At 44.7% G+C, this 14419-nt stretch overlaps 1 protein-coding gene across 2 annotated transcripts in view; it reads right to left on the bottom strand.

Annotated features, from left to right (window-relative positions):
- NELL2 (neural EGFL like 2) overlaps nt 1-14419 on the bottom strand; it is a 1100394-nt gene that overhangs the window by 268423 nt on the left and 817552 nt on the right. For both annotated transcript variants that reach the window (XM_069228823.1, XM_069228824.1), the window contains exons 14-15: nt 11409-11531; nt 10956-11051 (exon numbers count right to left, since the gene is read on the bottom strand). In XM_069228823.1, coding sequence (XP_069084924.1) covers nt 10956-11051; nt 11409-11531 — 219 coding nt within the window. The remainder of the gene's footprint in view (nt 1-10955; nt 11052-11408; nt 11532-14419) is intronic.

Genomic DNA, 14419 nt, shown 5'->3' with positions numbered 1-14419 from the left:
AGTTGTCTGGGGCCACTGTGGCTTGCTGTCCTGGTGGACAGAGTTGCCCCTGGGGGGGGAAGGACGAGAGTCACACCCCAGGGGTGGAGTGGGCAACACCATTGTGTTGGCCCTGGTGGTACTATCTGCCCATTGCAATACATCTGTGAGCAAAGTAAAGTTAGGTGTTGCACAGATGGTGTCTGTAGATGTGGAGAAGGGTTCCCCATGGGTTAGCTTAGTGGGCCCTGAGAGTATGGACAGAGGGATCCAACTGGAGTCAGGAAGGCGTAGAACTGGAGCATGCCCCTGCTGTTGTGGGCCTGGGTCCCTGTTCTATCGCCCCAATCAGGGAAGTACATCAAGGTATTGATTGTTCTCCCCTGGCTTTAGGCTGGTAGGGGGTCGTGTTGGACTTTTGCTTTTGCAGGGTCATCCCCAGACTTTTTTGCCTCCTGCCTCCTATATTTTTCTGACATGTTGCTCTTGGCTTTTCAACTCTGAGCACTTTACCACTGCTAACCAGTGCTAAAGTGCAAGTGCTCCTGTTTAAATTGTATGTAAGTGGTTCATCCATGATTGGCATATTTGAATTACTAGTAAGCCCCTAGTAATGTGCACTAGAGGTGCCAGGGCCTGTAAATCAAATGCTACTAGTGGGCCTGCAGCACTGGTTGTGCCACCCACATAAGTAGCTCTGTAATCATGTCTCAGACCTGCCCCTGCAGTGTCTGTATGTGTATTTTTACACTGTAAATTCGACTTGGCAAGTGTACCCACTTGCCAGGCCTAAACCTTCCCTTTCCTTACATGTAAGGCACCCCTAAGGTAGGCCCTAGGTAGCCCCAAGGGCAGGGTGCAGGGTATGGATAAGGTAGGACATATAGTAATGTGGTTTATATGTCCTGACAGTGAAATACTGCCAATTTCGTTTTCACTGTTGCAAGGTCTGTCTCTCTCTCATAGGATAATATGGGGGCTACCTTTAAATATGATTAAAGTGTAGATTCCCCTAGAGAGTAGATGGACATGTGGAGTTTGGGATCCCTGAACTCACAATTTAAAAATACATCTTTTAGTAAAGTTGATTTTAAGATTTTGAGTTTGGAAATGCCACTTTTAGAAAGTGAGCATTTTCTTGCTTAAACCATTCTGTGACTCTGCCTTGTTTGTGGATTCCCTGTCTGGGTCAGTTTGACAGTTGGGTTGTTTTTCACCTCACACCAGACAGTGACACAAAGGGAGCTGGGGTGTAATCTGCATTTCCTGATTAGCCATCTCTGCTAGGAGGGAGGGGTGGAGTGGTCACTCTCATCTGAAAGGACTGTGCCTGCCTCTGACAATGCTGTCTCCAACCCCCTGGTGTGTGTCTGAGGCCTTGCCTGGGCAAGGCAGGATTTCACAAGAAGGTGTGAGTCCCCTTTGAAGGAAGGTGACTTCAAAGACTAAAATGGGTATAAGAAGGGCACCCAAACTTACAAACTTTAGAAACACTTCTGGAATCAAGGGGAACCTCTGCCTGGAGAAGAGCTGATCGCTGAGGAACAAGTGCTGCCCTGCCTGTGACTGTGCTTTGTGGAGCTTTCCTGCAGTGCTGCTTCTGCCAGAGTAAGAGGGCAAAGACTGGACTTTGTGTGCCTTCCATCTTGAAGAAGAAATCTCCAAGGGCTTGATGTAGAGCTTGCCTCCTGTTATTGAAGTCTCAGGGATAGCAAAGACTTCTTCCTGCCAGCACCTGGAGTCTCTGGAGAGACCCCTACTCTGCTCTGTGGTGCCCTTCCAGTTCCTGGGACCCTGAAAGGAGAGGCTGGCAGCCTAAGGACAAAAATACACGCACCGCGCACCGTGCGGAGGAAAGATCGACGCGAATCCGATCGCGGCTGAGAAAACGACGCGACGCCGGCTCCGCAGCTGAGAAACGACGCCGCTGGAAACGCGACCGGAGAATCGACGCCCGGAGCAGGAGAAACGACGCGCAGCATCGCTGACGAAGGCTGAGAGATCGCAACCAGCGCCGCGGGACTTCGGACCGTCGCGTGGCTGGCTTTTTCGACGCGCCTCGCCGAGCCGAGCTGTTTTCGACGCATATACCCGTGCCGGGTTATTTTCGACGCACACCGCCCGTGCGGGGTTATTTTTGACGCAAACCAGGTACATTTTCACGCTAGCAGCGCTAGTGTGGTGTTACAACTACCTAAAGACTCTTTTTATTTTAAACCTTTAAAAAATCATAACTTGACTTGTGTATGTTGGATTTTTGTCGTTTTGGTCTTGTTTTGTCTAGATAAATATTTCCTATTTTTCTAAACTGGTGTTGTGTCATTTTGTAGTGTTTTCATTAAGTTACTGTGTGTGTTGGTACAAATACTTTACGCCCAGCACTCTGAGGTTAAGCCTACTGCTCTGCCAAGCTACCAAGGGGGTAAGCAGGGGTTAGCTGAGGGTGATTCTCTTTTATCCTAACTAGAGTGAGGGTCCTTGCTTGAACAGGGGGTAACCTGACTGTCAACCAAAGACCCCATTTCTAACAGTACATAAATGTGGAGTTAAGTATAGAAAATCTAAACTGACTTACCTATATATATTTTATCTTCAATAGTCTGTCCAACTGACATTGTGAGTTCACTGTTCAGGGACCACACTGTTTGTTTTGCTCGCACCTAGGTTGAGGAGGCTATGAGCTCGTCATTGGGTACAGGAAGGAATTCCTCTAGTTAAGGAAGTGCTGAATTCAATCTCCTAATTGTACTCAAAGAAAAAAAAAATTTCAGTGTGTAAAATACATGTAACATGCACTAAACCTCAGATGTGCATATTCGATGTGTTTTTATTAAGAATGTTTATGCTAACCCTGGTTACTTTTTTCATTAAAATAGTTTGCATCTGTATTTATTGAATTTTGTTTCCTCCTGACCTTCTATACTTCTATGCGCTTAATCATGACCCCCCCCCCCAGCAGAGCTGGTAGGAGTCCTAGGTGTTTCATCCCCTATTCCAGGTTCTGCTTACTTGGTATTGGTTCACTCCACAGAATTTGTCACCAGCCCACCCTCACTCTATTCCTCCAATTACCTCCTCCTGTGACTGCACAAACTTGAAAGAAACAAAGAAAATGACAACATCCTTCTCAAATCAATCAGTAGTTAATCAATATCTTGTCCCTTTCGTTGTGTGTGGTAGGTTATCACCTCCTGATCGTACCAGTGAATCAATGCAACACTGTAATGCTCTCCCTGCCCAGAACAGTGCCACACACACTACAGTCTATCCCAAATGGGACTCCTCCGTAGGTTCACCAATATTTGTTAATGTACAAAATTAAATGAATGCTTCCAGGTGTCATTATATGATCCTTTAACAACGTATAAAAGAAACTCATAAGTTGAAGCTTGACTAATCTTTTTTTTTATGGTGGAAAGGTAGAAAAATTATTGTTTCAGTTAATTAAGACCATGACAGTGTTACTAAAATAATCATAGAATATTGCAAGGATAAAATCATTAAAGACAACAAAGAAGAGGCTATCAACATATAAAATAAACAGATATGCAGGTTAGAACATAATTTAGGTTTGACTAATCGATCATTTAATTATTTTCATGATTGTCGATATGTTTCATTCAAAGGAGAAATTCGTGATAATCATACATCCCATGATAATCATAAATCCCAGTGCATTTCAGGTATTGCCCTTCATCAGCGGATATAATTTTGAAAAGCTGTCACATGGAACGCGTGGTGAGGCTTCAAGTGGTGTTCATCACTGCACAAACTTGCTCATTGGAGTACTTCTCAGGCATACCATATAGCTTGTTGTATACCACTTCCGATGAGTTGCTCTCCTGCAACAGCTAGGTGGACTGCTTACAGTGGCTCCTGGATAGATTTACCAGAGGGTGTTGCTACGGATCTTCCCTGTGTCGCTCATTTGTGTATCAATGAGAATATATACTATGTATGATTATATAATTTCAATTCTTATGGGCTATCTCTGCCACACCTTGGTGACTCGTCAGGCATACGTTATGCTGTTGGTTTAATTGTCATTCCTATGTCATACCTCAGTTAATACTTCCTGGGTAGACTCCCCGGAGCATATACTCATGCAAGTAGCATAAGGCCTATTCAGATGGCGTGTGCCCTTCTCCTAATAGGTGGACTCCTCATAGCACATTCCATGGGTTGTTGCATAGTGCCTGATAGGTTGCTGCTCTGCCTGGTTGGTTGCATAGTGCATACTGGGTTGCTGCTCTGCCCCTCTTGTGTTGGATTCCAGACCAAATATTATAGTTACTGCAAGTTTGTACCTTCTAAGGGTAGTTTGTATCTTCTAAGGGTAGTAACTATGGGGGTCATTCTAACTCTGGCGAGCGGCGGAGGCCGCCCGCCAGAGTTCCCCCCTCCAGAATACCGCACCGCGGTCAGTAGACCGCTGCGGTTATTCTGTGTTTCCCGCTGGGCTGGCGGGCGACCACCAGAAGGCCGCCCACCAGCCCAGCGGGAAACCCCCTTCCCACGAGGAAGCCGGCTCCGAATGGAGCCGGCAGAGTGGGAAGGTGCGACGGGTGCAGTTGCACCCGTCGCGAATTTCAGTGTCTGCTAAGCAGACACTGAAATTCTTTGTGGGGCCCTTTTACGGGGGCCCCTGCAGTGCCCATGACATTGGCATGGGCATTGCAGGGGCCCCCAGGGGCCCCACGACACCCCATACTGCCATCCTGTTCCTGGCGGGCGAACCGCCAGGAACAGGATGGTGGTATGGGGTGTCTGAATCCCCATGGCGGCGCAGCAAGCTGCGCCGCCATGGAGGATTCAGCAGGGCAGCGGAAAACCGGCGGGAGACCGCCGGTTTTCCTGTTCTGACCGCGGCCAAACCGCCGCGGTCAGAATGCCCTGCGGGGCACCGCCAGCCTGTTGGCGGTGCTCCCGCCGACCCTGGCGACCGCCGGGGTCAGAATCACCCCCTATGTGTCCAAGCAACTTTCTAGATCTTCATTCCAAATGGTAAAATGTACAGACAGACCCTTCAAAAGATACCAGTTGACCAGATTCAAAACTGTGTCTATCCTCACTCTGCCTGCCTACACCCATGCGTAGGCACAGCTACACGCTTAAGACAAGGTTTGAGCCATCTTTACCATACAGAAAGAATTAATGAATTCGCGTACTACATTCACACACTTTTCTCCATCTTTACACTGGCATCTAATGCTGAAGCGATCTACCTCTCACGGTCTTTTTCTTCAAACTCATGCTTAGGCACAGTAGCAAACCTCGGTAATAGCACAAGACCAGATCCAACTGCATGGGTGAAAACACTACCCACAGGCAACGGAACAAAGACAACCTCTTCTGTTTAACCACTACCAGCAGTACAGTGTTTCTCATGTGCAAATGTGCTTCAGGTGCTTCAGGTGTATGAAGCACTATGTAAATCCAACAATACAACACACTACCCTGTTCCGTTAACTGAATACTTGGAGCTAAAGTAGAGGAATAGATTCCCCGTTTACCCTATTTAGCCTTTTAAAGTATTCCAAAAGCCTAGTTTGTTCAGTAAAAACACGGCATGTTAATCTTTGAAGTCATAAACAGATTATCCCAAGAACACTTGTTAAAACATAAATGTAGGTTTGTTTGTTACATAAAAAAATCATATGGAAAATGTAAAAGGGCATTTTAGGCTATTGGCATCACAAACCAAAAAAGCCACAAATTGCTGAAAACAGAGTCATTGATGTAAACTGTGGTGACACAATTATTTGAGAACCATTAATGTCACAGTACCTCTAAAGAACCATTGACATCACAGTGCCTCAAAATGGCCACAAGGGCCTACTTTGCTCTATTCTGGCAACCCAATTAAACAGCAGCAAATAATTATAGGGTTAGTAAGTAGAAAAGTATTCAATGCATCAATGTACCCAGATGTTTGAAAAAAATAGCGTATCAAAAACTGAAAAATAATTTCCTTCCTGTGTTTGAAATATTGTGTTCCCACCAATCACAAAATAATGCTAGACCCGGGCAAAAGGTTCACCACAGAACAGGAATTATAAGGTCACACATTCTACAGTAAGGATGTATTGACATGCTAAAGGTAGTCTACTACATTTAGTAACTGGGCTGTAGCAAATCACTTTAATGGACAACACGCTAACTTGATTGATATGACTATTACAGTTCTGAAAGATTTAAAGTGTAACTAATAAAAACAGTAAGAACCATACATAACGTTAAGACCGCCGGCAAGATGGCTCAGTTAGTTATGCGCCCACTGCTCTTATCTGTCCTGACAGGTTCTGACTTAGAATCCTGGCAAGGCTAATTTAGCCTTTAATCCTTCTGACTTTGATCATTTGAGTAATATGGCGAGGCACTAATATCATGGACAAAATATCCAAAGGTAAGTTTGCACCGGATTTTCTAGATTTTCTATACCTAATTCCATGTCTATGTACCTTGAGGATACATCGTCGGGGAACATAGGCGTGGAGTTAAAAATTGTAAATCTATGCTTCCCTCTGCATTTACCTTTCAATATTTTGTCCATATTTTGTCCACGACATTCGTGTGCAACGTATTCTTGTACTTGATATTCAACAGTACAGGAGACAAAGAAAAGATGGATTTTCTGTAAGAAAAATGACAATGCCTATTTAACCATATATTAAAGCCTTTCATAATGTCAAGACGTTTGACATGTTCTTTAATGCTCTTGTTCGATGAAGATGCTTATCAGTCTCTCACATTTCTAAGAACAAAAGGAACCTTGTAAGACAAAAGGAACAGTTTACTGAATGAACAGTGAAATATCAACCTCTGGATAGGATATTTTACTTTTCCATCTATCATATCTCTTTTTGCCTTTTGGGTCTAAGCCATTTTCTTGCAGATGTAAGTGATTTTAATTCGAATCGTATCACGAAGCGCGTGATCCAACAGATGCCAACGCAATGGTCTTCCTATTCAGTAATGTCTAATGCGAGATCACCCACAGTATCCCAGAATTAACGCATAATGGTAGCAACTGCAGAATGAAATGCTGTGAAGCCAATTTACATTCTCTTTCACATCAGCCCCTAGGGTCCTTTTTGTCTGCACGAGATTTATGAGACTGCAACGTCGGGGCAAATACTAATGTTTGCAATTTCCAATTAAATCAAAATAATTGATTAAGTGAGTCTCTAAAAATGAACCTATTTCAAACTAATACCTTCTGGAATCAGTATTCAGCCGCTGATGCCTTCTTGCACTATTTGTTTGCTCTTACAATTTTATTTTGCACATAAACACACCCTGCTTACTTACATGGATTGGGGCGGGAGCATGATGGGAGTTTGCAGATAGTGGCCACAGTTTGATACTACAGAATGGGACACAGCTCTGGTTTGGTAACACTGAATCCACGTCCAAAGCACATTTGGAGGAATGACCTATGTTAATGTGTTATTGTGCTAGCAATACATATTGATGGTTTTCAGTTCAGTATATTTGTATATTTGTACAACTTAATAAAAACTCTGAAAAATTAAACATAATATAATGCACAGCACAGCTTGAAAAAACTAAAAACGTGACCTAAACTCGAATAGCTCGTTTTTCAGCCCTCATACAGAAAACGGATCAGGTTAGTCATGGAGACCCTATCCAATTCCGACATCATAAACCTGGCGCCAGCATGGCCCACAATGAAAGGAAACCCCATTGCATACAAACAGAAATTAGTTGCAATGGTTCCACAAACTTCAACGCCCAAGCACAGATGCAGTTTTTAGGGGAAGATACGCACACATCTATTGCATATATTATTGTGCATTTCAAATGTCAAACACATTACTTCAAGCCAGACATACTGTGGGCATTGTACTGGTAAAAATGTAGGCCTTCAGGAGAGGACATGGAATGTCCAGGGGAAAACGTGTGTCACCCACATAGGCAGGGCCGGCTTTGGTGCTGGTGGCGCCCAGTGCAACAATCTTTTTAGCGGCCCCTCCCCCAACATCCTCCTCCTGTGATTGCCTCACTACCAGTAGGCAAATGTGACCCTCATCTCTCTTAAGCCCATGTCACACATACATTTCTTTGTTTTAAAGCAATGGTAAATCCTTTTTTTACTAATCCACTCAGCTATTCACATATAATAAAGATATGTTCTTTGCAGCAGCAGTATTAACTCTCAAACTTTATGGCAAGTCAAAACTGCCACTAGACAAAACTCTGATCTCTCTAGCAGGAACATTAATCACAAGAGTTATCTTGGCATTTTATTGTTGCCTGAAATCTGGATGCACAAGAAACTCTGCAGCAGGTGTTTTTAAGTCGAAAATTACTGCTCAACACAGCCCTCCCCTCCACCAGAGGTTAGTACCCCCACCTCCAAGTCTGCACCCAGTGTGACCACACCAGTCCCACCCCCACTCCCCCAAGCCGGCCCTGCACATAGGGGACACACAGCCTCAAACTGCACACTCTGTGGGAGAACCCTGACAACCTTTCAAGATGCGGCCATTGGGGCAACCAGAACATCCTGTCAGAGTAGGCACACTGTATTAGCAGGATTCACCTAGATGGACTCAACAATTAATTACCTCAGGAGTGGGGACTGATGGGTCCCACAAGGGTGAGGACACAATAATTTGCATGTCTCATGGAGCACAGGAGCAGCGGGTAAGCTACCACCCCATAAAATGGCAGCTAAAACTAGTGCTACATGACAGAAGGCTGCACGGGGTGCTGCACAGCGGTCACAGTAACAAGTAGAAACAGCAAAATACACCTCATGTTTCTTTTCACAGCTCACTGGAGTGCACAACATAGTATCTGCTAGCGTGAGCCTAAACTGGCGCACACTGCTTGTTCATATACCTTTTCTGAAGTTAGTTCTCATTTACGTATTTAGATGATGAGAGAGGCTTGCTTGCATACAGCTGTTTCTTTCAGGCAGATTGGCGTTAAAGGAACATGGAGTCATAAAAGAAATCTATAACTGACAGAGCTTCTACTAGCAGATATGAGGCTGAGGAATCACCCCGTTAAGGACCATACATGTGTTGCTGTTCAGAGAAAGTCTGATCTGTTGTGTTATGTTAAACTGGGCAGATTTCCTAGCGCGTGGGAACGACTGAACCACAGCACACAGATGCTAACCATTCGAAGGAAGTGTGCATTGTTTACTATAGTCAATCACAGCTGGCAGATTACCTTTCCTGGAGAGGTGATAAGGTCCGTCGCCTTTCCCTGAGGTCAGTCACTTCCAGTGTAAATTAAATATCTTATAGATGTACTTTATTGACACAGTTTATGCAAATAAGAGAGATTTATTGTAATTGGTAGAGTCTCAGTGAAGCCCCCAATGCATACATGGATCATACCAAAGCCCTAATGATTAGTGATTTCATAAATGCTTTTCCTGGCCATGCAGACTTGGTCAGTAACTGAAAGACTATGCCTCCATCTTGTCTGTACTACATTGGACACAATGATATAGAGGTGCTGATGATATAGGTAGTTAAACATGTTTGCGCACCTCCTTGATTCAGATAAACAGCTTTTACGTTTAGTGCACTTTATTACTGATGTACCATTCCATTCCACAAATCTGTAGTTAGATGTATATTTATCTATTAGTTACCGCATCAAGAACAGATTTCTGTTTAATGTCAAAGCGGTCTTGGTGATCATTACACAAAGCTATTTGGGAATGTTCTTTATCTTGGCATCCGTCAGAAGCTAATACTACGCCTTGCAGTAGTGAGAAATATAGCAACTAGGCTACTTCTCTGCATCCCAAAGTAAACATTCATCAGCAACCGTCTTAAAAATTAACATTGATTGCCATAAGCACATTATGCTCAGGCCAATACTAACACACAAAAGCCTGATAAATGTAAGGCTTAGCTATATCTGCAGAACCCACATTCAACATCAAATGATGTGCCCTCTTCGCTCCGCAATGTTCCATCTTCTTGTAATACACAGAATAAAATGATCAATACACAGTGGAAAAGTGTTCTCTTGTCTGATACCTAAAATGTGGAATTCCTTTACACTACAGATACGTGAGATCAACAATCACAGTCTGTCCAGGAAGCATCTTAAAACCTGGCTTTTTCAGTTTCCATACCAATTGGCAAGAAGTCACCCCTCCCTTTAGCTAGAATCCTTTTCCAGGCTGTGAGAACTCTTTCGGTTGCTGTCCACCCTCTAAATGGCTCATCCATACATTCATTTATTCCCCTAATATTTATTTAGATGAACTGTAAAATGTCATTGCATGCTCGCTCACAATTAACTGTGCTGCAGGTCGTATATTGCTCAGGAAGTAAGTCAACAGTTTGCCTATTTTTCGTTTTATGCAACTTTGCCCTAATGCAGATATTGAACTCTGAATAATGATAATCTCGTCTTTTGAAACACAATTATTAATACCTCGAAAGCCACTGGAACCTGAGGTTATCAGCCTTATGGAAAATCCTCGTGCATATTTCAGAGGACACGTGGTATCCTAGCAATGCCTCTCAGAAAACAAATCCTGTTTGTCTTTTACTGTTAGTATCCCCTAAAGAGAGCAAATGGCAGCGAACAGACACCACTACTGCCTTGCTGAAAAGCAGCCAATTAAACACTTGTGTGTCTGTCTGAGGAGAAAATAAGTCTAAAACCCAGAAACTACTCATGAGGGAAAATTTCAATAATGATGCAGTAGAAGAATGTTTCATTCCCAAAAACACACTATGCTTTTGTGTATGCTATCCAACACATAGATATCACGACAGAAAATTTGAGACACAGATGACAGATGAATATGGAAATCTATGCCTGGATACTGCCTATAAATAGTGCATTTTGTTGTATGGCTGGCTTTGCATTTTAGCATGCACTATCCACTTGAAGGTTCGTTCTCGCTGCGAGAGCATTCAGCATTGCACATCTAATGCTATTCAACCGGTGAAAATGGGAAATTAGATTCCTACCTGTTTCACAGCTGAGACCAGTAAAGCCCTGAGAACATAAACAGACATTTGGAGCCACACAGGTGCCTCCATTTCTGCAGCCATCTTTGCAAAATGCTGAAACAGAGGAAGAAAGGCACCCTTGTAAGTGACATTTGAAAGGCTACCCAGCGTCTCGCCATTCGTGTTTATTCAAAGTGATTTAATGATAACAATTTGCCATACAATGTTCTCAGATAATTGCATTGCATCAGCGTCAGCAGCATCTATTGTAAACTAAATAAATAAGCAGCAGAAATTCACAAATCGATGAGCATCGCACAAAAGATACAAGTAAGGGAGGAAATGCTAATACTGTCACTACTAAATTATACATTACATTACTCTCTTTAAAACAGTTGCACATCACTTGCATTAAAATATTTTGTTTAATTCAAAGACAAAGTATAATGCTTGTATCTTCTGAAAATGTACCTTTGCACACAGTTCCATTTCCCGTGTACCCAAGCTGACAGACACAGTTGTGTCCTCCCACTGTGTTGAAGCAGAGTGCATTTTCATCACAGCTGTGTTGGTTTGTGGCACATTCGTCATGCTCTGAAAATTAAAAAAATAACCTTTATTAAGATGTTTTTATACTTATGCGCGGTGTATCGATGTGATATATACAATATATATTGATGCTATGAAAGTATTTAAAAAAATGAATTAAAAAAACACTCCATATCAACTATTGATATTGGCACAAGCTCTGTGGTGCATTCAATTATACAGTAAAGAAGAGTATTTCTACTTTTTTGGCTAGGTTTAAAACAGAACACAAGCAACCATGTTGCAATACTTGTAGATGTAGATTCTCGTATATCCATTCCAATGAAGATATAAGTATTCATAAAAAAATTCCACTTCAGATGTACAGATTCTGTGATAACCAAAATAAATTACTGAGGTTGCTGTGCCATAAAATGTTCCTAGGGCAATTGTGGAGCAAACTAGAAATGCATGAAGCAGAAACAAATGTTCCTTCTAAAACACCAAAAAAGAGAAGCATATCAAATATCAAAAACTTCATAGTTTTCATTCAGGTGCTGACGCTAGCATCCCAGATCCAACAAAAGTTTCAGCTAATGTAAAATCTTGGGTAATAGCATTTTGCTCTGGATTGGATCTGTGAACTTACCTCTACTTTGGCCTTTTAAAATGGTTGGTCTTCAATATTTATATAACAACAATGTGCAGTTATTTTTCTGTAGTTAAGGATGAAACCTCATTAGAAATGGGGTCTCTAGCTGGCAGTCGTTTTGCACCCAGTACAAGTAGGGACCCTCACTCTAGTCAGGATAAGGGAGATACCTGCTCAGATAATCCCTTCTCTCCCCCTGGGCAGCTTGGCTGGAGCAGTCAGGCTTATCTCAGAAGCAATGTGTAAAGCATTTGCACATAACACACAGTAATACAGTGAAAACAATACAAAACCACACCTCACCGGTTTTTGAAACATAGCCAATATTTATCTATGTAAAACAAGACCAAATACGATAAAAATTCAACATACAATAAATAAGATACAAACTTTGCAAGAATTACTTAAAAAGACAGTTACTTGAAGTCAATAGCTCTGTCTGGGGCTATTACAGCATTGTGGACAACAAATCCAACAGTTTAGGCCGGCTGCGGCGTCGTGGGCCAACTGCTGTGCTGGGAAGATCCACAAACAGTACCTTGGAAATGCAGGGTGTTGTGATCCTCGTGATGAGGTCTGGAAAGCGGTGTTTCTGTTGTCGCAGTGTTGGTTCCGGAGGTCAGTATGGGGGGGCGTCGGGCCCTTGAAGTCACACTCGTTGCAAATCGAACTCCAGGCTGATGAAATCAGGAGCACTAACGCGGATGGCGTTGGAAATGCGGTGCGGAGCAGGACGATGCAACATGCAGTGCCCACATGTCACGGTGCTGGCAGTGGCTTGGTGACAGCGTCCAGCGGAGCTGGCGAGATCAGGGCTGCGGTGTGAAATGGGGCGGTGCGACATGCAGTGTCACCAGGTCCTGTTGCAGGCAGCGTTGTCGTCGTAGCTGAAGCGCTGTCATCAGTAGGCCCAAGTTAGCAGTGTGGCACAGGATGGGCTCCGTGTGGCATCCACGGGTCGTGGTGCAGACAAGAACGCCTTGTGGCAACACTGGAGTTGATGGTGCTGGCGTTGGTGTACTGGGACAGGATAGTGCTTCGTGTATTTCTCAAGTGGTGTCCACAGGCCACGGTGCAGACAGCGGCACCGGTGTCAGCAGGAGTGGCAGCGTCGGGGATGCTTAGGCTGTGGTGTGAGCAGGGCGATGCTGGAGTGTGGGGCCAAAGGTCACGGTGGAAGCAGCGGCTCGGTGGCAGCATCAGATGGCGGTGTCAGAGAGACCAGGGTTGCGGTGTGAAGCGGGCAGTGCAGCTCAGAGCGGCATCGGCAGGTCACGGTGCAGGCCAGCCAAACTGTGGGGGTCATTCTAACTCTGACGGGCGGTGGAGGCCGCCCACCAGAGTTCCCCCCTCCAGAACACCGCTCCGCGGTCATAAGACCGCTGCGGTGATTCTGGGTTTCCCACTGGGCTGGCGGGCGACCGCCAAAAGGCCGCCCGCCAGCCCAGTGGGAAACACCCCTCCATGAGGATGCCGGCTCCGAATGGAGCCGGCGGAGTGGAGGATGTGCGACGGGTGCAGTTGCACCCGTCGCGAATTTCAGTGTCTGCTCAGCAGACACTGAAATTCTTTGTGGGGCCCTCTTATTGGCATGGGCACTGCAGGGGCCCCCAGGCGCCCCACGACACCACATACCACAACCTGATGGCGGTATGGGGTGTCAGAATCCCCATGGCGGCGCAGCAAGCTGCGCCGCCATGGAGGATTCTGCAGGACAGCGGAGACCGCCGGTTTTCCTGTTCTGACCGCGGCTGAAACCGCCGCGGTCAGAATGTCCTGAGGAGCACCGCCAGCCTGTTGGCGGTGCTCCCGCCGACCCTGGCCCCGGCGGTCCGTGACCGCCGGGGTCAGAATCAGGCCCTGTGTTTTTTCTTCATGAACAGCACAGAACACACAGTTCCCAGTGCTGCAGGCAGATACAACTAAAGTCTTTGATATCCATGAGACTTCCAACAGGAGGCAACTCTACTCCAAGCTGTTGGAGAATTCTCTCAAGCAGAATACACAGCAAAGTTCACCCTTTGCTCTCTTTTAAGGCAGAAGCAGCAACTGCAGCCCAACCCAGCAAAGCGCACACAGCAAAGGTACAATACTCCTCCTCCAGCTCTTTGGCTCTTCTCCTTGGCAGAGGTTCCTCTTGATCCAGGAAGTCTGGGGGTTTGGGTCCACTTCTTATACCACGTGCTTCCTTTGAAGTAGGCATACTTCAAAGGAAAGTCTCTGTTGTTCACAACATCCTGCCATGTCCAGGCCTGGACCCAGACACAATCCAGGGCGTCAGAGAATTGTTAAATTGTGAGTT

This window comes from Pleurodeles waltl, chromosome 4_1 (assembly GCF_031143425.1).
Source record: "Pleurodeles waltl isolate 20211129_DDA chromosome 4_1, aPleWal1.hap1.20221129, whole genome shotgun sequence".
Lineage (NCBI taxonomy): Eukaryota > Metazoa > Chordata > Amphibia > Caudata > Salamandridae > Pleurodeles > Pleurodeles waltl.
Note: the sequence above shows the minus strand (reverse complement) of the source record. Positions and strands in the feature narration are given on the sequence as shown.